Genomic DNA, 25,024 nt, shown 5'->3' with positions numbered 1-25,024 from the left:
TTCCCTTCCCTTCCCTTCCCTTCCCTTCCCTTCCCTTCCCTTCCCTTCCCTTCCCTTCCCTTCCCTTCCCTTCCCTTCCCTTCCCTTCCCTTCCCTTCCCTTCCCTTCCCTTCCCTTCCCTTCCCTTCCCTTCCCTTCCCTTCCCTTCCCTTCCCTTCCCTTCCCTTCCCTTCCCTTCCCTTCCCTTCCCTTCCCTTCCCTTCCCTTCCCTTCCCTTCCCTTCCCTTCCCTTCCCTTCCCTTCCCTTCCCTTCCCTTCCCTTCCCTTCCCTTCCCTTCCCTTCCCTTCCCTTCCCTTCCCTTCCCTTCCCTTCCCTTCCCTTCCCTTCCCTTCCCTTCCCTTCCCTTCCCTTCCCTTCCCTTCCCTTCCCTTCCCTTCCCTTCCCTTCCCTTCCCTTCCCTTCCCTTCCCTGGCTCTGCAGGGACCAAAGTGCCACCAGCTCCCCAGGGTGTTTACCGGGGAGGGGATCCATGGCCAGCGGGGTCAGGGACCAGCAGCTGAGCTCCCGAGGGGCTCTGGGGCTGCATTTGGGGTCTGCCATGGGTGCTGGTGGCTGGCAGGATTTTCTGTGTGTTTTGAGATGGGCAGGTAACCCTGGGTGCCCTGGAAAAGTCCGAATCTGGGCTGGGAACGCTGGGTTCAAAGCTGTTGGCCTTTGCTGGGGCTACCATTCAGGTGCCAGCCAAGAGCAGCAGGAACTGGAAGTGCTTTGGGCAACTGGGCAGTCATGAGTGGAGATTTCAGGGCTGCCTTCCCCTGAAGGGTCCCAGGCTCGTCTGTGCCCTGCTCTGGGTGTGGTGCTGCCTCTCGTCTCGTGCCTGCTTTGATTTAAGTGAATTTGTTGATCTTTGGGACTTGGTGCATTCACAGCGATAGGAGAAGCAGGCTTTGTTCAGATCCCAGAGCACGGCTTGGATCTCTTCCTCTGCCCCTTCCCAAACCTGTTCCCTGCTCCCAGCCCTGACTGCTGCCAAGGGTCAATGGGGGCTTCGTGTCCCCTGTGACCCCTGTCCCCGCAGTGTCCCCTTTGCTAACTGCGTGTCCTTCCACGTCCTGCACAGCTAAAGGCAGTGACCCTGTCCCCAGAGCTGTCCCCCGTGGGGGCCACGACCCCCACTGGTAACCCCTGTCCAGGGGGTGCTCTCCTGGGCCTCACAGCCTGTTCCTGCTCTGTGCCGGGGCTTGGGCAGCAGGACCCCACGCCTTGGAGGACACGGGGGGAGAAACCTCCCCTGCCAGACGAGGAGGGGGGTCTCATCTTGGCCCCCTTCCAGCGTGGGCACAGCGCCCGAGGGAGCCGAACCCACCGGGGCTCTCGGCTCGGCCCCGGGGGGCGCGGGCAGAGGAAGGCGTTCCCTTCCCGGGGTGCGGCCGGCACCGGGACCCCCGACGGCAGCCGGCTCCGGGGCGCTCGGAGCCACCGTCCCGTGCCGCCGTCCCGCCCGGCGCTGCCCCCGCCGCTCCCCCGGGGCCTCCCGCCGGCCGCGAGGCAAAGTCCGCCCCGGCGGGCGCTAAGGGCCGGGCCGAGCCGTGCCGGGCCGGGGCGGGGGCCGGAGGAGAGGCTTTGGCGCTGATTTGCATAAGGTATAATGCCTTATGGTGGCGGTCATGGCTTGTTAGAGCGCGGCCCGCGGCCCGCAGCAGCCGCGGCCGGGGCGGAGCGGGAGGAGGGAGGCGAGCGGCGGGCGCGCCGCGGCCCCGGGAGGATGGTGTCCCAGCTGAGCGCCCTGCAACGGGAGCTGCTGGGCGCCCTGCTCAGCTCCGGGGCCACCAAGGAGGGGCTGATCCGCGCCCTGGAGGACATGGTGCCCGCCGCCGGCTTCGGCGTCAAGCTGGAGAGCCTTCCGCTGTCTCCCGGCGGGCCCCCCGACGGCAGGGCCGCCCTCCCGCCGCTGGCCAACGGGCACGGCAAGGGCAAGCTCTCGGGCGACGAGGGCTCCGAGGACGGCGACGACTTTGACACGCCGCAGATCCTCCGCGAGCTGCAGTCGCTCAACACGGAGGAGGCCGTGGAGCAGCGGGCAGAGGTGGAGAGGATGATCAGGTACCGGCACCGGGCGCACCCCGCGCCGCCGGGATCCGCCCGCAGGCCCTCGGGCCGACGGCCCCGGCCCCGAGCGCCCTGCCCGGGGGTCGTTCCCGGTGTGTCGAACCCGGTGAGGGGTCCCGGCGCTCCCTGCCCGCCCCGCGGTCAGTCCCGGCGCTCTCTGCTCGGTGTGTCCCACCCGGTGGCGGGTCCCGGGGCTCCCTGCCCACCCCGCGGTCAGTCCCGGTGGCGGGTCCCGGGGCTCCCTTGCCCTGGGCTCCCTTGCCCGGACCCCGCGGCGGAGGGGAGCGGGCAGGGGGAAGCCGGAGCCCCGCGGCCGCGCCCCCTCGCCCCGTCGGGGCTGCCCGTCGCCGGTCGCGGCGGGGCCGGGGCTGCCGGGGCCGTGGGGGCTCGGACCGGCCGCCGGCTCCGTCCCTCCGCGCCGGCGGCTCAAACATAAACTGCACCACGTGGAGCCCGGGGCGTTATTAATTTATTTCTATAAATCATCAACAGAAAGATACACAAAGGGCCGCGATCAGGGCGATCGGGCCGGCGGGTTATTCATTGCCGGGTTGTAAAGCGGACCGGGAGCGGGGAAGGAGCAGGGAAGCCCCGACGGCAGCGGCTGCGCTCCGGCCCATCCCGAGATGCGGCTCCGCTCCGAACCGGGCCGGGCCGGGCCGAACGGGGCAGCCCCGGGCTCGGCGGGCAGCGCTGCCCCGGCCCCTGGGGGTGCGGGCGGCACCGACCCCGCTCCGGTGCCCCGGGGAAGCGGCGGCCGCCGCCTCTCCCGCGGCCGCGGCGCCGGTGTGAGCAGGTGGGAGCCCCGCGGGGACGCCCCCGAGTGCGGCGGGCACACCTCGGGGTCTGTCCGCGTGTCCCCCGCCGGGCGCTGCCGTTCCGGTGCCTGTCGCGATGCCCAGCGCGATACGCGGAGCGCGGCCCCGCTCCTGCCGGCCGTGTGTGCCCGTGGCCCCTGCCAGCCTGCGGAGCCCGGGGACAGCCCCGACTCTTCCCCCGGCACCCCGGGATCTCGGCAGCGACGCGCTCCCGTCCTGCCCCGGCAGCGGCAGGGCAGACGGTGCCCTTTGGGGACAGGGCAGTGTCAGCCGTGCCCGCCCAGGCTGGGACCCTTCGGGTGCCAAAGGGGCTCCGAGCGAGGGAGGATCTATCGCAGGCCTCTCCCGATGGGTTCCCACCCCTCCTGCTTGGCTCAGAGCCCTGCACCCTTGGGTGCTCCCACCTGTCCCCAGTGCCCTCCTTGCTGGCCACATCCACGCCCGGGGGTGCCCGGGGTGGCCGGGGGTGCTGATCAGGCTGAGCCCCGGGATCCCTGTGCTCCCACAGGTGTTTCTGTGCAAAGTTTGCCTTGGGTGCAAACAAGAGCGGGCACATGTCCCTGAGGAGCCTTTGCAAAGAGCTCGTGTTTGCTCTGAGAGAGGCCTTTGTACTTGGAGAGGGAGCAGGTAGGGGAGCCGGGAGACACCGACTGCAGCCTTGCTGGGGGGCTGAGCCCCTCTTCTCCCACTCCCCTGGTGTCCTGACCCAGGGCAGGTTCACTCCTGGGCTGTTCCCACATCCCTGGGGCTGTGCAGGAGCCCTGCAGCTCTCTGGGGCCGTGGTCTGGGCTTTGCTGCCCACCCATGGCGTGGTGGGCACCGTGGGTTCACCCCGGGCAGTGGCACGGAGAGCCCAGCTCAGGGACAGACAGCCCATGGCTCCCTCCCTGCCCCATCCCACCTGCCAGGGCTCACCCACACTCACTCAGGGAATTCATATAATCCCAGGAGCACCCAGATCCCATCCATGGGCTGGGATCCCAGCCCTGGGGTCCCAGCAAAGGCACCCCGAGATGTGTGGGGAGAGCAGGCACTGCCGATTCCCTGCTGAGCAGGGAGATGCTGACCAGGATGTCATTTCTGCAGGGAGCCAGGTTTATAATCCATCTGTATAAATTCTTGGCATATTTCTCTGAGGATGTGGAGTGTATTTACCTGGTTTTGAGGCTGACAAAATGGGTGAGCTGGTCTGGGAATCCCTGGGAAGAGGCACAGGCTTTGCCCCCTGCCTGTGTGTGAGGCTGAATGGGGAAATGGCTTTTTCTCGGGCAGCATTGGCAGGCAGGCTTTGTGGGGCTAATTTTGTGCAAGAAAAACACCTTTCCATGGTTTTGGTGAGAAGGACAGTGGAGCCAGGGCTATAAACTGGTTTTCCAGTATTAGAAAGCACTCCTGGGTTGGGGTTTTGGTTTTGTTTGTAAGTAAAGTCCTGTTGAAGATTGGACAATTAATGTTTGTTTTATTTCATTTTGGTGACAGAATCAAAGAAAAAGGGCTGGTGTTGACTCAAAAGGTTTTCCTCTCTGGCTTTTTAGGTTACCAAAAAAGAAAGGGGAAAAAAAAAAAAAAAGAGGCCAAACAAACACTCAAACGTTTCATATTGGGTCAAGTCCAAACATTTTGTTTAACATGAAACAAAATGTTTGGGTTTGGTTTCAGGTTAACCCTTTTGAATACGGTCAAGTTGTTTCGTAAAGGAAAAATCACTTCTCAGAAATTAAGACCTGAATAATTGTTTTGAAAGTGTAAGTGTGAAATACGTTGGAAATGTCAAGGTGAAGCCTTTTGAAAAATAATTAAATGGAGGGAAACTCTGGGACTTTTTTTGCTAATTCTCAGATATTTTTCCAACCAAAACATGGCTAAATTTTATTTGAATTTCAAAATCTCCTCTGTAGCCTCCGAGTCACTCATTTGACATTTTCCAAGTGTGCTCTGATTCACTGGCTCTCGGTTTCACTCTGAGGAAACGCTGCCCTGGGCTCGGTTGCGAACCAAACCGCTCTTAGAAATGATAATGAGCTCTGTTTCATTAACTTGTTATTAATCAGTAATTAGTGGGATCAGTTGGGTGACATGAACCGCTCGTGACAAAGGTCTGCCCGAGCCCCTCAGCTCGGGCACGGCGGCGGCTTTGCCCGGTGCCGCTGGGAAGGACATTTTCTCCACGTCCTTCTCCTCACTTCCCACCTTCTCCTGGGAACCATCCCACGGACAGGACCCCCAAAAACAGTGGGGTTCCCCTGCCTGGAGGATGCAGGCTTGGGCACAGGCTCAGTGGCTCCAGGAAGGCTCCGTGGCTCCTTCCCGGCTGTGACAAAGCCCTGCTTGGCTCTGCTCCTGTATTTTGCCATGGATCCAACCAGCTTTGTTTGCAAGCTACATTCAGGAAAAAAAGTAAGAAATCTACTTGTTGGGCTTTTTTTTTTTTTTTTCTCCTTCACTTGACAAGTTGAAGGATCCAAAGTAAGTAATGAATTGGGAAAGCAGTCGGACGTTCCAAGCACGGCGTTGGGGTATCGCATTATTTGAGTGCAGGACTGTGACCAGCTCTGGGCTCACACTGATTTTTTCAGTGCTGAAAGTGCTCCCTTTTAGCCCAGAATAAACCCTGGGGTCTTGGATGCAGCACAGGTGTGTTGGCCTGTTCCCCTGCTGTCACACTGGGCATTCGACAGAGCTAAAGACCACGGGCAGCATTTGGATTTTCAGCTGTAATTTTATTTGTTCTAAAATAAAAAGACCCTAATCAACAGACTCTAAATCAGCATCAGCTACCCCAAGGACAGTAAAATAGTGCGATTTAGAGAAGAGTCATTTACACCTGGGTCCTACAGGGGCCAGATTAAAGTGTTTAATAATAGTCAGGAATGACTCAAAATTTTCAGGGGCTTGGTTTCAGTTTTGTGTTCGGGGACTCGTTGGGTTTGTGTGCCTGGTTTGACCTTGGCTTCTCAGCCTTTTGCATATGGTCTATGCTTGCACAGCCGTGGGAGCGAGGGCATAGGGTCCCTTTTAAAGGGATATTGAGATTTTTTAATATCATTATCCCTGTGGGAATGGAAGGAAGAAGCTACAGAGCAAGCGCGGCGGGTGGGGTTCGGTGGCCGTGCAGGGGTCCCTGCCAGCCGTGGGACACGGGCACAGTGCAGGTGCTGCACCCGTGAGCAGGGGCAGGAAAAGCATCCCCAGCACTTCTCTTTCTTCATGAAGAGACCAGGATGGGCTCCCCATGCCCGCCCGTGTGCGTGTCCCGCTGCGTGTGCGTATCTCCCACGGGAGAAACCGCGCCGAACGGAAGGGCAGCGCTTCGTGGACGGGCTGTGCTTCTCCACGGAGGGTCTGGAGGAGCTTTGCTGGCATTAATGGGACCTTGGTGTGTCCCATCAGGACACTGGGATCCTCCCTGCTTCTCCCTCCCTGGGGGAACAGTCTGGCTGGCAAGCAGACTGGGGGTGGGGGCGAGCCCCATCCTGCCAGCCCTGGGGTGGGACGGGGCTGTTTTGGGGGCCTGGGGAAAAACATGCGCTCTGAGGATCTTGTGTCCTTCTGGAACAGTTTTAATAATAATAATAATAATAATAATAATAATAATAATAATAATAATAAATAGTAATGAAAGGTTTCCATCATGGGAAGAAGCAAATACTGGGGGCTTTTCCCTGGCAGCAGGTATTAACCCTTGGTTTCCCTGCCCACAGTGAGGACCCGTGGCGGGCAGCGAAGATGATCAAGGGGTACATGCAGCAGCACAACATCCCGCAGAGGGAGGTGGTGGATGTCACCGGCCTCAACCAGTCCCACCTCTCCCAGCACCTCAACAAGGGCACCCCCATGAAGACCCAGAAGAGAGCTGCCCTGTACACGTGGTACGTCCGCAAGCAGCGGGAGATCCTCCGCCGTAAGTACCTGTGGGGATGGTGGGGTGGGAGAGGGGGTCCCTGTGTCCCTGTCCTGCCCCTGGGTACCAGCACAGCCCCCAGACTCCAGCTGTGCAGCATCTCCCCGAAACAGTTTTCCAAGTAAAATGAATTTAAGGTGCAGGAAAAGTGGGTGAGAGCCCCTCTTGGTGGCAGGGTTCCCCCCGGCTCATGCACACAGCTGAATTTCTGGGTGTTGGTATTTGTTAGAGCTGGGAGAACAATTAATGATGGCTCACAATTGGGTGCCTTTCCCACCTTTGCCCCTTTTCCTTGTTATTTTTCAGGCTGCTCAATTTTTTCAACCAAGTGCAAAAAATGTAGAGAGAGAAAATTAAAACCCCCTGAATTGTTGCTGTGTGTAGCAGGATTTGGGGCAGTCTGTGCTGTTTTAAACGAACATGATTTTGACCAAGCACACAGACTATTCCTTTGTGCCCCTCTCCCACTCTTCCTTGCCCTGGGATCTGTCCCGTAGCTCTCAAAGCAGCCTTGGGTGGCACCCCCCAGGAAAGGGCTCTGCCTCCCTCTTCTGAAAGGATGCAACATCCAGCAGACGGGAAGTGCAGAAAAGGGTTTAGCACCAAATACCATTGCTCTGAAAACACACCTTGAGACGTTAGAGCAAACAGAGCCTGCTCCAGCCTTGCCCTGTGTTTCCCCCCCATCACGGCGGGGAAAAGCCATTATAAAAAGAGGGAGAATTCCCCTGCAAAACTGGGAATAATAAAACCCTCCCATTAATCTCCTTTTACTGCTGTGGTGACAAGTGCCGGGGCTGGGGCGGCCGCCGAAGGTCACCTCTGGTGCTGCCCGCCCCGGGCACGGGGCTGGTGTCCCACCACGCTGGGAGGGGAGTGGGAGGGGAGCTGTGGGTGAGCAGAGAGGGGCACCCTCTCGGGGGGCTTTGCAGCCGAACTGCCCAGCTCCTTGCTTGGAAAAATCCTCCCAAAACAAGCGCAGGCTGGCGGGGGCCCTGCCCATGAATATGCATGGCCATAGCATGCCCTGCACATGCCTCCCCATTAAACAGGGATGGCAGCAGGCCGGCCCCTTCCCGGGATGGGTGGCAGGGAGCACCTGGCAAGCTCCAAAGCCTGCCGTGGGCTCGGGGTGCTGCGGGAGGGGACATGGGGGGGCCCCCTTGGCGCGGGACCGTGACTCCGAGCGGCGGCTACAGGCCAGCTCACGTCTGCTCCTTTCTCTTTCAGAGTTCAACCAGGCAGTCCAGGGTTGTGGAAATATGACAGACAAAGGCAGTCAGGATCAGCTGCTGTTTCTCTTTCCAGAGTTCAATCAGCAGAACCAGGGGGCTGCCCAGCTCGACGACGCCTGCTCTGAAACCCCCAGCAAGAAGATGCGGCGCAATCGGTTCAAGTGGGGGCCGGCCTCCCAGCAAATCTTGTACCAAGCCTACGAGCGCCAGAAGAACCCCAGCAAGGAGGAGCGGGAGACCCTGGTGGAGGAGTGCAACAGGTAATGGCTGCCCCACACACCTGCGCTGCCCCCCCTGCCCACAGCCTCAGCCTTCCTTCCGAAAGCCGTGGGAGATGCCGTGGGAGATTCCGTGGGAGATGCCGTGGGAGATGCCGTGGGAGATGCCGTGGGAGATGCCGCGCTCCTGGCTCATCACCCCGGTTCCCGGCTCGTGGCACAGCGTTGCTGAGTTGCCAGGCCTCTCCTTGCCATGTCTTGCCCCGCTGGGTGATGTTTGGGGCACAATGAGCTCCATGCTTGGGCAGGGATGTGGTGGGGATGCTGCAAGGATGATACAGGGGTACCACAGGCATGCTGCAGCATTACCAGAGGGAGCGGGGATGGCCTTTACAGCGTGGCTGTACTTGAAGAGGGCAGATGGGCTTGCAGGGAGGGCTGAAACTCGCCCAGATTTATTGTGTCCCGAGGCCCCTGCTTGCCCCCAGCTGTACCCTTGCTCCAACGTGTCCCTTGCCCTCACAGGGCCGAGTGTCTGCAGCGAGGAGTGTCCCCCTCCAAGGCTCACGGGCTGGGCTCCAACCTGGTGACGGAGGTCCGTGTGTACAACTGGTTTGCCAACCGGCGCAAGGAGGAGGCTTTCCGCCAGAAACTGGCCATGGACGCCTACAGCTCGGGCCAGCCCCCGCACAGCATGAACCTGCTGCTGTCCCACGGCTCCCCACACCACAACCAGCCCAGCGCCTCCCCGCCCAGCAAAATGCCAGGTGAGGCCTCGCCGGGGGTGCTGGGGGTGACGGCAGAGCTTGGGGCTGCTGTGTGTGCGGGGACAGGATGCTCACCCTGGTCCCCGCTGCAGCCTCGGGGAGGGATGGTGATGGAGAGCAGCACGTGCTGTCACTGCAGTGTTATGGCCACATGGTGAGGGCTGGATTTCCGGCGTGCCGAGGATAAATCAGTGTTTGCTTGATTGGTTTAGCTCACGGGAGTTCCGTGTGGGCTCGGCTGGGCAGGGAGAGGCTGTGCCCAGCAGGGCAGGAGGAGCTGCCCCGTGCCTGCCGTGTGGTGCCAGTGCCAGCCCATGGGATGTAGCCCACTGGGGAGCCCTGGTTCTGGGGGTGCACAGGCAATGCCCGAGGGAAGGGGTGGCAGCGTGTCCTGGCCTCGCTGCAGGGCTGCAGATACCCCGGGCTGGGTGCATGACTGCAGCATCCCCGTGCCAGAGCGGAGGGAGGTGGATGAAGAAGGCTGCCGGGGGTGCAGGGTGACCCCACCTCCTCCTCTCCACACCGCGGTCCGGCCACGCTGTGCCCAGGGCTGGGCAGAGCAGAGCAGACCCGCCGAAAACCCCCGGGGGATTGAAGTGGGAGATAACGCCGTGGGGAGGGGGCTGCACACCGGGGGGCTCGTCAGGGCGGGCAGGGGCGACAGGCATTGTTGGGAGAACAATCCCCATTGTCCCTCACCGGCGCTCTGCTGCCCCGCGGGCGGGACAGGGGGCTCGGAGGTGGGGGGTCAGCCCGGGGACCGCGTCCCCACTGCCCCACGTCCCCTCGGACACAGCCCCGGCCGGGGAGGCTGGAACCAGCCACCTCCTGGAAATGACCCTGCCTGGTGTGTGTAGCACACACCCAGCTCCGTACAAAGGCAAATCCGAAGGAACCCGTGTGGCGGAGAGTCCCCGCGGGAAGGGCAGGGAGCCTGGGGACGCTGCCAGCGGGTGGCTGGACACCGGCGCTCGGGTGTTGGCAGGCGGTGGCAGCCCCCGAGGGGACCCGGGGATGTGCGTGGGCAGCTCCCGGCCCTGGGAGGGACCGGCAGCATCCCGGGGACCGGCCAGCGGTGACCAAAAAGTGACCCTGCCCCAGGAATGCCCCGCACAATGGCGGGGACGGGGAGGACGTTTGCCCTCCTGTCAGCGGCTGATTGCTTACAAGGTGCCCTACAAGCACATTGTCAGCAGAATCAGCTGTTTTCGGTGTCGCGGCGGGCTTCACAATGCCCCACCAGCATGCAGCCCCGCATTGTCACGGCGCTGTCCCCCGTGCATGCTTAATTGACAATTAAGCCGGGGCTTTGAACGAACCCCGCTGCCTTTGATGTGCCCCCGGCCTGCCAGCGCACATGGGGCACCCCCCGAGAGCCTTTGTTTTCTTCTATTAGGGGACAGCAATTACTGTAACCGCGGGCATTTATCTCGGGGCTGGAGGGCAGTTAAGCCCCAAGCTTTATTTTCCCGTCGGAGCGGTGCCAGCCGGGGCCGGCCGTGGCTATAGGGCCGGTGACAGCCCATTCCGAGGGGCTTTTGAGCAGGGCAGGAGTGATGGCTGCGGAGAAGAGCCCCTCCGGAGGGGTCAGGAGGGCTTGGCTGCGGGAATTCCTTGGCGGTCGGTGCTTGTATCCATCCTGAGGAGGAGAAGATGGGCATGGCAAGGGACACTGTGGGCTTTTAGGGCTGATTTGGGGGCAGCAGGCAGGGATGGAGCTCAGCCGTGATTGCTTCAGGGTGCTTGGACCAAGCTGGGTCCCAGAGGCTCCCAAAACACCGCCGGGTCCATGGCTGCTGGAACCCCCTCCCGGAGATGCTTGGGGATCCCCTCGTGGTGGGGCACACTCAGCGCTGGCCCCGCTGCCTGGCTGACCCCATCCTGGCTGTCCATGCTGGGATTTGAACTGTCCTTGCCCCGAGGTGGCGGCGTCTGGGCCGCTCAATGCCTTAACAGCTTAATGACAGCGCTGGGAGCCTGCCCTGCCCTGCCCGGCCCGCGACATCCCCGGCAGGAAACGATGGGGCTGGAGCTGTGGGGCAGCTGCGAACCTCTCCCGTGCCCGTGGACAAAGAGGGATCGCCTCTCCTTGGGACATCAATGGGGTCTTGCAAAAGGGCGGAATGACAGCGGGGCAGGGATGAGAGCTGTAAAAGCCAAACATCCTCCGGCCTCTTCTTGGGGACCCATCTGTCAAGCCTCGTGCTGTGGTTTTTAACTATTTGGAGGTAAATACTTAAAGCCTTTCTATCTCGGAGGCTCCTCTCCGAGGCTGGACTTTTCCCTTACTCTGGGTTTTATCAGCGATCTTGGTTCCCTGTTTGATTTGAAGGTCACTCGGGGCTTTATCTCGGTGCCATGCCGCAGACTCTGGCTTATGCCATTTTTATCTTCAAGAGCCCCGAAGACAATCGGGGCATTGATGAGATTAGGGGAAGCACCGCCCGCCCCCCTAGCCCGCCCTGCATACAAAGGGCCGCCCTCCCTGCAGAGCCCCAGCCCCATGGCCGGGGGGCACAGCATCCCCGGGGGGCTGCACACCCATGGGGGGCACAGCATCACCTGCAGCCTGTCCTGGGGGGCTGCACACCCATGGGGGGCACAGCATCACCTGTAGCCTGTCCTGGGGGGCTGCACACCCATGGGGGGCACAGCATCACCTGCAGCCTGTCCTGGGGGGCTGCACACCCATGGGGGTCAGGGTGTCATCCATCCATCCATCCATCCATCCATCCATCCATCCATCATCCATCCATCCATCCATCCATCCATCCATCCATCCATCCATCCCTGCTCTGCAAACCTCAGAGTAGCAGATCAATATCTGAGCAATCACATTTATATACATATATATGTGTATATACATATGATACACATATACATATATGTTATATATACATATATACATATATACATACACATATACATAATACATATGTGTATTAAAATGCATTACTTTTATATATATATATATATATATATATATATATATATATAAAATTAATTTAGCTATCTCTACAGATGGAGATAAACATAAAAATACCCCAGTGCCATCCCTGAGATTCTTCCTAAAACCCAAAGGGCAACTGAAGGGCTTTAACTTTTCTTTAAAAGAAGAGCCCATCAGCAAACCCTCGCTCTGGGGGTGCCCTGGTTTGTATCTGGATCCTTGCCCGTGTTCCTTGGGGTGCTGGTTCTGACTGGGACCCCGTGCCAGTGGTTGTAATATTTTACTGTCAGGCACATTGTGGGGCTCGGTGGGTACAGTGCACTGTTAGGAGCTTTTCCCTGTTTTATGGGGGTAATTAGAACTTTATGACAGCAGCGAAATGGGAGGGTCTAGTCCCCCATAAACGGGTTTATAATGGATATAAACTATGCACCTCTGTAACTGAGCAAGATTAACACTTTAGGGACAATTTGAGTGGCAGCCCAAAAATCAGAGGTGCTCTCGGTGATGCCTGGACCTGAATTTTGGGAGGGTGACATTGTCCCATCAGTGACCTGGCTGTCCATAGTGTCAGTGGGTGAAGCATCACCGAGTCCAGCATGTCCCCAAAAATTACACTTTGCTTTTCTCACCCCACTTTCACACCCTGGTCCACGCTGATGGCTGCATCCTGGGGGGTCAAGCAGAGCCAGAGCTGCATCCCCTCTGCCACCAGATCACTGGTGAATTTTTGGGGTCTCCTTTGGGGTTTGGCATTGCTGGTGATGTGCAGGACACGGGTGAAGGTCTGGGCAGAAGTGCAGCCTAGAGCTGGGGGAAGGGGCAGACACTGGAGGTTGGGATGTGCTGTGGCACCATGGCTGCATGGGAAAGACAGTTAAAAGTACAATGAGGGTTTTTTAAAATACAGTTTATTAAGATCAAACACGACTTAAAGCAAAGCAGAACCAAACTGCTTCGCTGCTGGTGCCTGCCAAAGGCACGGGCATGGTGTGTTCTGAGAAAATGGCATGAGGCTGTGATGAAAGTGATGAAGAGACCGATCCTTGCCCTAAACTCCCTCCACTGCCCCCCTGCCCCCAAAAGCCGAGCCAGGAGGATGAGTGTGGCACCCCAGGGAAGTTGGGAGGTCTGTGAGTGCACAGGACCCCCTGCCCTGGGGACTGTCACGCTGCTGTCCCCGTCCATCAGCTGGAACAGGGTTAAGGCTACGGGAGCCGGACCCTGCGGCTCGTCTGGGGCAGGGGAAAGCAGTAAAACATTTCACAGGCTGTGCAGCTCAGGGGCCACACAATGCCCCGTCCCATAAACAGACTTTTATATTATGGCTGTAGCTCCAGTTAAAAAAAAAAGCCTTGAGGAGGGAAGGCTCCATGGCCAGACCCATTCCCAGTGATCCCATCCAGGCTTCCTCTCCTGAGCAGCCGCGGGAAGAGACTGAGGGGGAATAAATCCCTTTGCACAAGGGCTGCTTCCAGCTGTGGAGGCCCGGGAGAGCAGCAGGAGAACCGTTGTGTTGGGCTCTGATGGCTGTCTGAGCCCAGCTCATAAAGCCTGGATGCCAAAGCTCGCTCCGGGAGGAATCCTTCAGTCCTGGTGCTCACAGCTGGAGCCGTGCCCCTGCACTCACCCCGGCTGTGGGGCTCTCTGGGGAGCTCCCAGAGCCTGTGCTGCCAGGGCAGGGCTGGATCCCAGGGTACAGTGATTGAGGGAGGCCTGGGGAGCTCAGAGGAAAGGCAGCACCCCCATCACCAGGGAGCTCCGTGCGTTCCAGCAGTGACAACAGCAACAATGCCTTGCAGTGGCTTCCCGATATTAATGATCTGATCTGCCCAAATCCAGCCCAGCCCTGGGGACACGTCAATAATAACAGCCCTCCCATTGTGGGGACGGGGAAAACCCAGTGAGGATGGATGCTTCCTAAAGGGAGCCCTGGCAGAAGGCTTCTCCCTGCCCAGCAAGTGGCTTCTGAGCAGGGTCCTTGGTGGGGCTGGGGAGTGGCACCGCTGTCGCCGGCCCCAGAGCCCAACCTGGCTCTCCTGGGGAGAGTTAATCCTCATCAGGACTCTTCATCAAGATGCAGAGTCTTCAGTGGTTTTATCTAGAGACCCAAAATCTCAGTCCCCAGCCTATCTGGGAATCTCGGCGCTGGTTATTGTTCCTCAAACAATCAAAGTCTTGTCCTTGGGGTCGCAAGGAAGAGCTTCAAAATCAGCATTTAACCTCTTGTGTGTTTTAAAGGCAACTTCACAGCTTTGGGTGGCTTGGCTCATGAGGTACCACCCCCTCAGCTGGATAGGGCATGATTTTTCATTTAAAATGGACTTTCCTTTTTGTTGTTCTTACTGAGCCCAGAAGAGGCTGAAGACAGCAGAAACTCTGATTTCCTTTGCGAGAGGAGCCGTCTGCACTCTGGTCTATCTCTCAGATCACGCCCAGAAGAAAGGGCTTTGTTTTATCTCCCCTGCCATTGTTTCAGCAGCGCCGGGATCCCGGCCCAGAGTGAAGCACCCTGTGCAGGGCCGGGGCGCGGGAGGAATGTGTGTGACAGTGCCCGGGTTGGGTAATGTTTACCCTGTTCACGGCAGGGACGTCCACTCGGGCAAATATCCACCTGCCAGAGGACATTCTTTTATTATCAGGGATAAAGGGGTTTGCTGGGAAATCATCAGGAACCAGACATGGTGAGGAGATTCCTATCTGTGGGTCGTGTTTAACCAGCTGATGGGGAAAATTCGGAGGCGATTACGGAGTGGCTGTGTTGTGGTTTTGGTGGAGGGTGTGGGTGGGTCTGTGCGTGGGCAGATGGTTTTGGAGCTGGGGAAAAGCTCCTGGGCTCCAGGTATGATTTCTTTGTTTTTCCTTGCTTCAGAGATTAATTTTTAGAGCATCCTTCACGGAGCCAGCCACAGGCTGAACCTCCCCTGTGATGGTCACTGTGAGGAGCTGTCCCCAGGGGCCTTGTGCACTGCCTGGGGTCACGGGCGGATGGTGCTCATGGTGGCTGGCAAGGTGGGCTTTGCCACCATGGGGTTTTTCCCCAGGAGAGCCATGGTGTGTCTGTCCATCGTCGGCCGCTTCTTTCCCAGAGCAGTTCAGTAAGTCTGGCTGGGAGCACAGGGCTGGACTCCTGTCCAGCCTAATAAATGGCTTTTCGCCGTAGCTGTCAAGGCAGCTCTGTAAAAGACACTTTTGTTTGCCATGGGTTTTCCTCAGTTAATTATTTGTGATCTGTAGATGCCTTTCCATGACACATGGCTGATCATATGGTTATCAGTGTGGGGTGCTTTAGCCAAATTAAATATATTTATATAGAAGACCTGTGCTGGGGCCAGATTTCCCTCCAGGGCAGCGGAGGGCTGGGGTCTGCTCTGGAGGCTGGTGTGTGTCTGGCCCCTCTGCCTTGCTGCGGTGCCCTGTTAATCATACACTTGTGGAGAGGCTGTTGAGAGGGAATCGGATGCAGGAGGGCCTGAGGAAACACTGGGAGCCATGGATGTGGGAGCTGGGGATGGCTGGGGCTGGGGGGAAAGCCTCAGAGGGGCCAGCGTGGGATTGCAGGGTCACTCCTCATGGTGCAGGGTCCCCAGGCCAGTGTCCAAGAGCCACAGCAGGAATTTGCAGGACGGCTGTGAGCTGTGCAAATGGAAGCAGGAGGGCTGCAGGTGGGTGTGGGGCTCCCTTTCCCCCTGTGGCTTTGGGCAGCGTGGGACTGCAGCTCCGGCCATAAACTCCTCACTGTAATTCCAGGAGATGGGGCCAGGGACAAGCTGGGAAGCGGTGCTGGAGGAAGGGACGCCCTTTCCTGTGCTCCAGTTCCCGTTTGTCATTCACGGGTGGCACTTAGGAGCTCGCACACATCCCCATCCTCGTGCCACACACCGAGGGAGGGCTGGGGTGGTCCGAGGGGCTCGGCACCACCCTGGGACACCTCCGTGGTGGCCGCGGGTGATGCCAAGGCCGGCGGTGTTTTGCAGGGGTCCGGTACAGCCAGGCGGCGAGCGGCGAGGCGGCGTCCTCGGGGGCCATCAGCCACCACGGCAGCGGTGCCATGGTCACCACCAGCCAGGCTGTCCTGCAGCAGGTCTCCCCGGCCAGCCTGGACCCGGGCCACGGTTTGCTCTCTCCCGAAGGTAAAATGGTGAGTACACCTGGCCCATTGTGGCTGCGGCGCTGATAAGATAAGAGGGCCCAGCGGGCAGAGCAAACACGCTTTCCCCCGGGTTTCACACGCGGCAGGGCTGAACAATGGGGCATTGTGGGGGACGAGGGTGCCACTGTCCCCACCGCCCGCCTCCGAGGCGGCGCTCCCGGTGGGACACACCGTGTTTGAGGTGGATCTGCCAGAGTCCGGGGTTCATTGATCGCAGGCTGAAGGCACTGGGTGGATCACTGTTTGCTTTCCCCTGCCCATGACATGGTTTCGATAAAATACTCATTCATTACTTGTTCCCTAAGCCCTCACAAGTTTGGGAAGAGCTTTCCCTGCGAACAGGGACCTTCTTGTCCCAGGAGATTGAAGCTGCTCACGCCGGCTCTGGCCCCACAGCTCCTGCCTCTCCCCCTCCCCTTTGCCATGCCTGTGGGGCTCTGCTGGGCAGAGCTGTGGTGTCAGCATGGCAGGAGCGGAGATGGGACATCAGCATCCCTGTGGTGCTGGACGTGTCCCCATGCTGGTGCTGCAGGGCCGTGGCAGGGCCCGGGCACTCGGGGTGCCCCTTCCTGCTGCAAAGCCCCTGGAGGGGTGGGTGAAGGAGCAGGGCAAGGAGGGGGTTCAGGGGTTCAGGCCAGGACGGGATGGGATGTGATGGCAGAGGCACAGCCCGTCCCTGGAGCAGGCTGGCAGAGCTTTGCCTGGAGCTGCTGCTTTTCCGGGAGTTTTTTTTCCTGCTGAAATCGAAAGTCAAACATGGCACTGGGTGACGGGGCCAAGCCGGTTCTTCCCCGGTTTTCACTTCCATTTTCAGAGGGCTGTCCCTCCTGGGCCATCCCGTCAGTCTCCTGGCGAAGCTGGGTGGCCACGGAGGGGCTCCCTGTCCCCTCCCTCAGCTATGGCACCGTTCCATTGTGCCTTTCCTTCTGGCTGGAGAGGGTCTCTGTGCAGCCCCTCGGGCTCTGCCACTCACTCTGCAAAGCCAAACGTCCCCTGCCAAGCTGGGGGGACATCGCAGAGCGACACCCCAGCCCACTCCCTCTGCCCCAGCACACCCAGATCACCTCAGGGTGTGTTGAGCCTCATAACCCTCAGCCTGGAAGCCATAAATGAGTCAGGGATAAAGGCGGAGGCAGCGGCAGCGCTGCGTGCCCAGGGCAGGGGTCCCCGAGGACTGGGCCATGCCAGCACCCCCTGCCAGCTCCTGGGACCGGGGCAGAGACCCCCAGAAGGGGCTGGGCAGCACGGGAGGAGGAAAGAGAGCCGATTAAACTGGGAAAAGCCACTTGGTAAAGTGCAGCAGAAGAGCCCTGCTGAGTTCTCCCCAAGGCACAGACACTGCCCAGCGCCGTGGGGACCGTGCGGGACCGCGGCTCTGACAGCTTATCTCTGATCTCCAGGCAGGGCTAGCTGGTGCTTGCAAGTGATTTAAGCGAAACATGCTGTAGGCTGTGGTTTCTAGTAAGTAAACATGTGCCTTTAATGCCCCACATGAAACTGCCAAGGAGGTCGCTGCATCTTTCAGGAAAGAGCGTTACTGAGGCTCCAGAAATCTCTCGTGGCTCACTCTTTCATGCTCCAGTGTTTGCCTCAGCTGTATTAGTGCCAGAGGGTCTACCCTGAGGCTCCAGTGCCTGGAGGGTCTTTTCCAGTCATGCACAATCCAGGTGCAGTGCTCTGGGGCTAAACACCCTGTGAGAGGAGCTGGGGCTGCAGGCGAGCGGCGTGTGCTTGCCGGGAGCTGTTTGACTTGTGCAGCCGAGTGTGGTGTAACCCGGCCTTGAAGGGACTTTGAAAGTGGAAAATACCGGATCAGGAAATGTGAGTCGCTCCCGGGCTTTGGAATTTATTGATGGACTTGTTTCAATTGCTATCTCCAGCTCACATGTGTAAAATAAACAAGGTGCTTGGAACTGGTGTCCAGAAATGTCACCTGAAGGGCTGCAGGGATGGCTCTGAGCTGGGATTGAGGTCACTCAGTTCGAGAGGGCTAACAACAGGAATTAGGGGAAGGTGCAGCAATTGAAGAATTAAGGCACTTACATGTCCTGGGGAGCAGCTCCAGTTCTCACAGCACATGCCAAGTGCCTTTGTCTGATCCCTAAACTTTAGCCCAAAACCCGGGCACTGATCCCGGCTGTGCACACCCACCCTGTCTCACCAGTATCCTGCCAGATTGGTGACTAAGATATCACCACGAGGCCCCTTTAATCTGCCTTCTGCCAATTTTCTTCACTTTCCTGAGTTTATGGGTCCCACTTTCCCCTACAAGCACGATGGTTAGAAGTTAATGAGTGTTGAGAGCCCTCAGCTGTCCCCGTGGGCTGGAGCTTGGACTCGGGGTACAAAGCAGCAAAGGCTTGGGATGTGCCGTGTTCCGGTGCCATGCTCCAGTGGAGCTGGAAGCCAGTGCCAGCAAAGTCTTTCCCAACGCTGTTTTGCTGTATATTAACACGAAATTGAGGTGCTGCAGTCAGGGTCTGCAGCCCTGTGGGGGCTGCCTGGGGTGAAGCCCCAGCGGGACCGCAGCCTGCTCCCCTCTGAGGAGGGGGCTCTGCCGATGCCCCCGATGTCCCCGTGGAGAGGAGGAGGAGGGGGCTGGGTGGGGGCTCCCCGTGGCCGTGCTCTGACCGTGCCTGTCCTGCCTGGCAGATCTCCGTGTCGGGGGGCGGGCTGCCCCCGGTGAGCACCCTGACCAACATCCACAGCCTGTCCCACCACAACCCGCAGCAGTCCCAGAACCTCATCATGACGCCGCTCTCGGGAGTCATGGCCATCGCCCAGAGTAAGTGCACCCCGAGACAGACCACCTCCGTGCCCTGCCCCGTGACACGGGGGTGGCACTGCCCGCTCCTGCCGGCGCTGACACCCCCGCTCTGCTCTCTCCCTGCTCCCAGGTCTGAACACCTCGCAGGCTCAGAGTGTCCCCGTCATCAACAGCGTGGCTGGCAGCCTGGCAGCCCTGCAGCCGGTGCAGTTCTCCCAGCAGCTCCACAGCCCACACCAGCAGCCGCTGATGCAGCAGTCCCCGGGCCACATGGCACAGCAGCCCTTCATGGCCACCGTGACCCAGCTGCAGAACTCACACAGTAAGGCCTGGGGGGAGCTGCAAGGGGCCCCTGGATGAATTCAGATGGGAAATCAGCTTGTGCTCTCCTCCCGCTCCGCCCTGCCCAAGCTGGCACCCGTGGCTGCTGTCCCTCTCTCGTGGTTCCAGCCCATGGGATGCTCAGCGGTGCAGGCTGGTCACATCCTGCCTCGTCCCTTCCTCCATCTGGTCCAGCCACAGCCCCTCAGTCCCCACGGGTTCCTGGGGGCGAGCTGCTGCCTGAGGATGCAGTGGCTTGGAGGGAAGTGGTGGGTTCTCCCCTTGGCTTGTTTCATCCCATCCCTGTCTCCCTGCTGCCCGTTCCCATCCCTGGACCTGCCGTGGCGAGGGCTGGGGTGGCTTTTCCCTGAGCTGTCCCCCTCCTGTCCGCAGTGTACACGCACAAACAGGAGCCTCCCCAGTATTCCCACACCTCCCGCTTCCCCTCGGCCATGGTGGTGACGGACACCAGCAGCATCAGCACGCTCACCAACATGTCTTCCAGTAAGCAGGTAATGCCCCACAGGGCTGGCTGGGGGGCACGGCATGGGGGTGTGAAGGTGGAGTGGAGCTTTTCCCCCTCTGGATGTGGGGCTGGAGGTGGGAGTAGCAGAGACCCCGTCCTGCTGCCTGTGCTCCACTCCTGTGGGGAGCTGAGCCCATTCCAGCCCCTTCACGGACTCCAAGACACCTGGTTGCAGGTGGTGGGATGGGGATTTGGGCGATTTTGTCTAACACTTGGTGGTACCAGCCAGGCCCTGCTCATCCCTGGGGCAGCTCCATGAGAGTGGGAGCATCCTGCTGGGGCTGAGGAGGTAGAACCAAGCAGGTTCTGCTGCCCGTGTCCAGGGGGATCAACCCTGGTTGGAGTCAAGTGGAGTCCAAGGCTCCCCAGCTTCCCCCAGCCCATAAACCTTTATCATCTGCCCACTGCAGGTGTAAGGCCGGACTTATCCTGGTTCAAATCAGGTGTGCGAGGTTTTCCTTAGACAATAGTCCCTTTCTGAGAGCCAGCTCTGGGGACTGTGGGAAATATGTGGCCCTTATTGATCGCTAGATAAATAAGAGAGAGCCTTGAACTTGCATTCAGATAAACTTTCTTCCCGAGGTTTGACAGGGGACAGGGAAAAAATGTCTGCAATGACCACAGAGTAAATACAGTGTGGGATTGCTGTGAGACCCCCCCAGCATCGCTGTGAGATCCTTGGCGAGGGTGCAGGAAGGGGCTGGGGCTGCAAAGGGGAGACGCGGGGGGCTTGGGGTGCTTGGGAAGGGGTCACGAACGCCACCCCCCCGGGGATCCCACTCTGGGCAGGTCTCAGGGTGACCATTCAGGCACGGCCGCCCCTGCGAGCTCCATTTCCTCCGTGCAGCTTTATCGGCCCATCTGCTGCGCGCTCAGCCCGAACTGCCCCTGATTAATCGAGCTCTCCTGCCTTTGATGCCGGGCTGGCCGCGCAGCTCCGGGACACAGGAAATATCCCTGGCAGGGCGATAGAGCCCAGCCATCCCCGCTGCCTGCGGGCCCTGCGATCAGCCTACCCTGACCAGCGCTGCCCGCCGGGCTGGGGCTCCCGGGGGTTCCTGCCTCCATCACCTTCTTGCACTTTAGTGAAAGCAGGAGGAGGTGTCACGGCTCAGGAGGGGGGACACGGGGCCAGGACCCTTCACCTGCTGTGGTGAAGGGGCACCCACCCCCCTGCTACCCCCAATACATGACAAACATCCTGCAAGCACCAGGGCAGGATGTGACCTGCCTCCCACAGCAAACCCTCCCAGCCCCCAGGGTTTCTTTTCCTACCAACCATTCCGTGCCCAAGCTACAGCTGGAAAAATTTATCTTTGGACATGGATCTCTTTCTTGGTGGTCAGCAGTTTCATTAGCCAGAGGTGAATGAAGTGTGACACATGCAGCATAGGGGCCCCATAAATGCTGCTCACCACCCAAATTGCTCAAATGCCTGAAGATTTTTGGTGATTCGGGTTTCTGTCATTGACTGGGGCTACCAGCGGCTGTGCCCTGGCTCCTCCACCCTTTGCCTCGGCATAAGGCAGGCAGCCCCCACCAGACCCCAAAACCAGTTCCGTGGTGGAGGGGGCTGCTCCGGGTCCTGCTGGGGTGACAGAGCTGGAGGGAGGTCCCTGGTCACCCCCCAGCCCTCCCCTCGCTTGCTGTGGGCTCTTATCAGATGTTGTTATTAGACCTGGAAGGGGCAAATACCTCCCTGTTCCTCTGACAACGCTTGAGGCCGAGCCACCATGTTTATTACGTTGGCAAACACCTGATAGCCACGGCCAGTCCCTAATGACATGTCACGGGAGGCTCCTGGCGTCTCCTTATCTCCGCCTGACGATGTTTGCTGTGCGCTCCAGCCCACAAGGTCACCCCCACCCCTGCCCCCCGCCCACCGGGGACTGGGGGGACCCCAGGGATGGAGAGGGATGGAGAGGGGGCCTCTGCAGTGGGGTGGATGTGGCACGGGGGGCTGCTCGACTCTGTCCCTGGAGGTGAGAGCGCTGCCGGGGGACAGCGATGAGCCCCCGGCGCCTCTCCCACCCCAGCCGAGCTCAGCCTCACGCCTGGCTGCTCCTGGGCTGCCTGGCACAGCCTGGGCACAAACAAGACCTTTTTCAGTCATTATTTTTGGGAGGGGGTGGCAACAGCTGGCTAAGAAAGTATTTTCCCACTGCCTCCCCCACAGGGGTGCCAGGGAGGGCTCAGGGCCGAGCAGGGCAGCCCCAGGGTGGTCACGGAGCAGTGCAGGAGGTGATGCCTCCAAATGCTTTGTGGCACTGCCTCCTCCTCCTCCTCCCGCCTCGTTCCCCGGCGCCGCTCACTGTGCTGCTCTCTCTCCCTCCTCAGTGTCCCCTGCAAGCCTGGTGATGCTCCACACCTCGCTGCTTTTGCACATAGCAACGGGATCTTATTTTCCACAACATCCCGCCGGCGAGCTGCGCTCACAGCCCGGGAGTCGCCTGCCAGAGCGCAGCCCAGCAGCGAGGAGCCCGACACGGAGCCGGGGCTCGGGGCTCCCCGCAGCCCTCCCGGGGACCTGCCCGGAGCCGCGGCGCCCGGCCGGGACCTGCCTCTCCTTCCCTCCACGCAGTGTTTCCAAGATGTGTCTTGGGGATTATTTTGCCGAAGTATTTGCCTTCCAAGAGGCTCTCCCGAGGAACGAGGCACGAGCTGTGCTGGGGACTGGCAGAAGGGGAAGATGGATCATGTTTAAGTTATACTCCTCCACTCGGACTGAGAGGGACCGGGGTCTGTTACTTGGCGTTTGGAGGGAGGAATTGCATGTGTTGTTGAACTGAGCCAATTAAACTGTAAATATAGGTGCAGTCTGCTCCATCCTCCCCCCTCCCCACCCCTATACATAGAGATTTATATAAAAAAGAAGTAAATTTTGTCCAATGGATGTAAACTACTGTAATTAAGTGCAATTCCCCCATCTGTATATATTGGTCCTGAATATCTTCTTTTTCTCTTTTTTTTTATGGTAAAGGTCAGAGCTGAGGATGGTTTTGGTTTTGTATTTCTCTTTTTCCTTTAAACGAGTTAATTCCAGTCCTGGGGCTGGCAAGGACCCTGGTCGGGCAGCACTGGGCTCTGCTGTGCAGGGGGACAGGCGGACACGTGTCCCCTGCACGGTGACATCCCACGTGAAGGAAGGGCACAGGGCGAGCTGAGCGGAGCCCTGGCAGGACCTGGATGATCCATGTGGGGACAGCTGCGACTACCAATCAATCTCAATGGACTTCCCTGCTCCTGGGGACTCTGAGGTGGGCTCTGGTGGGGTGGGGAAGGACTCGGCAGCCTGGTGAACACATCCAGCTGCTGGGAAGTGTCAGCAGCTTCCGGGTGAGCCTGGAGCACTTGCTGCTACAGAGCGAATGAAGCCACACGGAATTCTGATGGGACCTCCCCCGTGGGTTCAGAGACTCTCCCTTTTCTCGTCCCTCGGGGCACAGAAGGGAGTGCCCAGTCACTGCCTCATCTCCTGCCCAGTGAATGGCCAGTACAGGTGGCTTCTTTCCACCTTCAGCAGCTGATGATGAACCTTGTTGGCTCCACCCTTAGCAGTGCACAGGGTGCTCTCGTCCTCGTGGTGCCCTGGATGGATGGATGGAATAAGGGCTGTGGTGTGAACACTCCAGCTGCTGCCCTGTCTCAGCTGGCACCAGCTCCTGCATGGAAAGCTCTGCAGAATCATCTCCAGCTTGTGAATGATCCCAGCTCTGTGGTCAGGGCATGCCCAGCCCCTCAGGCACTCGCTGAGGACACACACCAGAGCCCTGGAGGAGTCTGGGTGCCCAATCCAACCTCCCAAAGCCATGGAAGCTGTTTAAGGCATCGCCTGCCCTCTGTGAGACACGAGCTCCTCCGTACCTGCTCCCCTCTGTAAATGGATCTAATGCTCCTCAGTTGTGCTGATTTTTCATTAACTTTGTGGCATGTGCCAGCTGCTGAGAGGGATTTCGAGAGGTGGACAGCAGCAGAGGTGCCCATGGACAGATAGCCATGCTAAGAAGGAGAGCACTGGATGCTCTCTTTGGGCTGACAAAGGCTCTTTGACTTCAGTTGTCTGCACAGTGGGACCCTCACGCTCTCTGGGCCTGACAGGAGCTGCCCACCGGCGAATAAGTCATCAGGAATTTGGAGAACAACATTCAGAATTACATTTAATTTAATGTATACCATAATTAAACACCATTTCTTCTGAGCCCTTGCTGCTGCGTGGTCTGTGAATTCCACAGTGATCGTGTGTGGTGGTTTGGCAGAGGTGGGGCTGACAGGGACACGGGCTGGTGGCACGTCCCTCCTGCCGTCCCTTGCAATGACCATCTCCATTTATACCTGCCTGCATGTGGGGAGTCCAGGGTTTCCTGTGAACCCCCAGGAGTCTCAGGAGGCTTTTGGAGGTGGGGAGACCCATGTCCTCACCCTCCTAATGATGCTGCCCTTAGCCCAGCAGTGTCTCATCCCCTGCTAGCTTTAGCAGCCCGGTGCTAAGCAATCCAATTAGGAGGGGAGTGCCAAAGCCGAGCCCTGTCTGCTCTGGATGCTGAGCCCGCGGGTCAGTGCAGCTCCAGGGGGAGGTGGCAGGGTGTGCTCTAGGGGCTGGAGAGCTTTTGAAGATCCTTCATTGTGAAGAGCTAACAGAGCTGAGTGACTGAGCACAGCAGTGGAAAAGGGTGGAACCTTTGTGAAGTTAATGTGAATAATGTGAAGCTTTCCCTGGCTGATGCAAATCCAGGTTGAATTGGCCCTGCAGAGGGAGGAATGGACAATCCAGTGCGAAGCAGGTGGGAGAAAGAGGCACTAGACCTGCTGCAGCTGAGTCTACTGATGCAGTGCCTTCTGGGGCTTGATTTCTGCACCAGCTGTAAGAGAGTCAGAGACTGAAAGGATGGAGCTTGGCGTGTGAAGAGCCCTTTGGGAAATGGTTCAGGGTCAGTGCTGCTCTGCAGAGAAGGTAAGTGAAAACCTTTGGAAAAGGAGGCTTTGAGAATTGACCCCACCACAAAGGGATGTGGTGAAGGAAGAGGGGACAGAGCCAAAAAAACGAGGGGAAAAGGGCAAAGGATACATTCAAGTGAAGGCACAGATGGAGCAGGTGACTCCCACGGAGCACAGTGTGATGAAGCAGACAGGATAAAGTCAATAATGTGAGTAGAAGAAATGATTAGTAACAGATACTTTCCCCAGAGGTGTGGGTTTCTGAAGCTGCTGCACAGTGATTGTGTGCTGTCACTTCGCATCCCTGGGCAGCAGGGTCTGGGAAGGGGGGAAGCAGGGCAGGTTGCTAAAGGTGCTGTGGGTGCCATACATACCTGCGCGGG

The 25,024-nt window shown here is 59.0% G+C and overlaps 1 protein-coding gene across 2 annotated transcripts; it reads left to right on the top strand.

Moving 5' to 3' along the window:
* Positions 1–1,574: 1,574 nt before the first annotated feature.
* On the top strand, positions 1,575–22,180 carry HNF1B (HNF1 homeobox B). Of its 2 annotated transcripts, none has more exons than XM_068210724.1 (9): positions 1,575–2,044; positions 6,570–6,769; positions 8,078–8,264; positions 8,748–8,989; positions 15,917–16,080; positions 18,745–18,877; positions 18,990–19,181; positions 19,574–19,692; positions 22,044–22,180. In XM_068210724.1, the coding sequence occupies exons 1-9, from the start codon at positions 1,590–1,592 to the stop codon at positions 22,062–22,064; spliced, it is 1,713 nt and encodes a 570-aa protein (XP_068066825.1). In that variant the 5' UTR covers positions 1,575–1,589; the 3' UTR covers positions 22,065–22,180. The 2 variants fall into 2 exon arrangements, with proteins under 2 accessions (XP_068066825.1, XP_068066824.1); XM_068210723.1 differs by having other exon boundaries at positions 8,000–8,264.
* The last annotated feature ends 2,844 nt before the right edge of the window (positions 22,181–25,024 follow it).

This window comes from Anomalospiza imberbis, chromosome 20, assembly GCF_031753505.1.
Source record: "Anomalospiza imberbis isolate Cuckoo-Finch-1a 21T00152 chromosome 20, ASM3175350v1, whole genome shotgun sequence".
In the NCBI taxonomy this organism is placed as follows: Eukaryota; Metazoa; Chordata; class Aves; order Passeriformes; family Viduidae; genus Anomalospiza; species Anomalospiza imberbis.
This window is presented reverse-complemented; position numbering and strand designations above follow the sequence as displayed.

What these genes read in the sequence shown, in the direction of transcription:
- HNF1B (XM_068210723.1), top strand. Translation starts at nt 1,590, where the DNA reads ATGCCTTATGGTGGCGGTCATGGCTTGTTAGAGCGCGGCCCGCGGCCC. An exon ending in GAGGTGGAGAGGATGATCAG is followed by an intron (nt 2,045 to 6,569) that starts GTACCGGCACCG and finishes CCCTGCCCACAG; the next exon opens with TGAGGACCCGTGGCGGGCAG. An exon ending in GCAGCGGGAGATCCTCCGCC is followed by an intron (nt 6,770 to 7,999) that starts GTAAGTACCTGT and finishes TTTCTCTTTCAG; the next exon opens with AGTTCAACCAGGCAGTCCAG.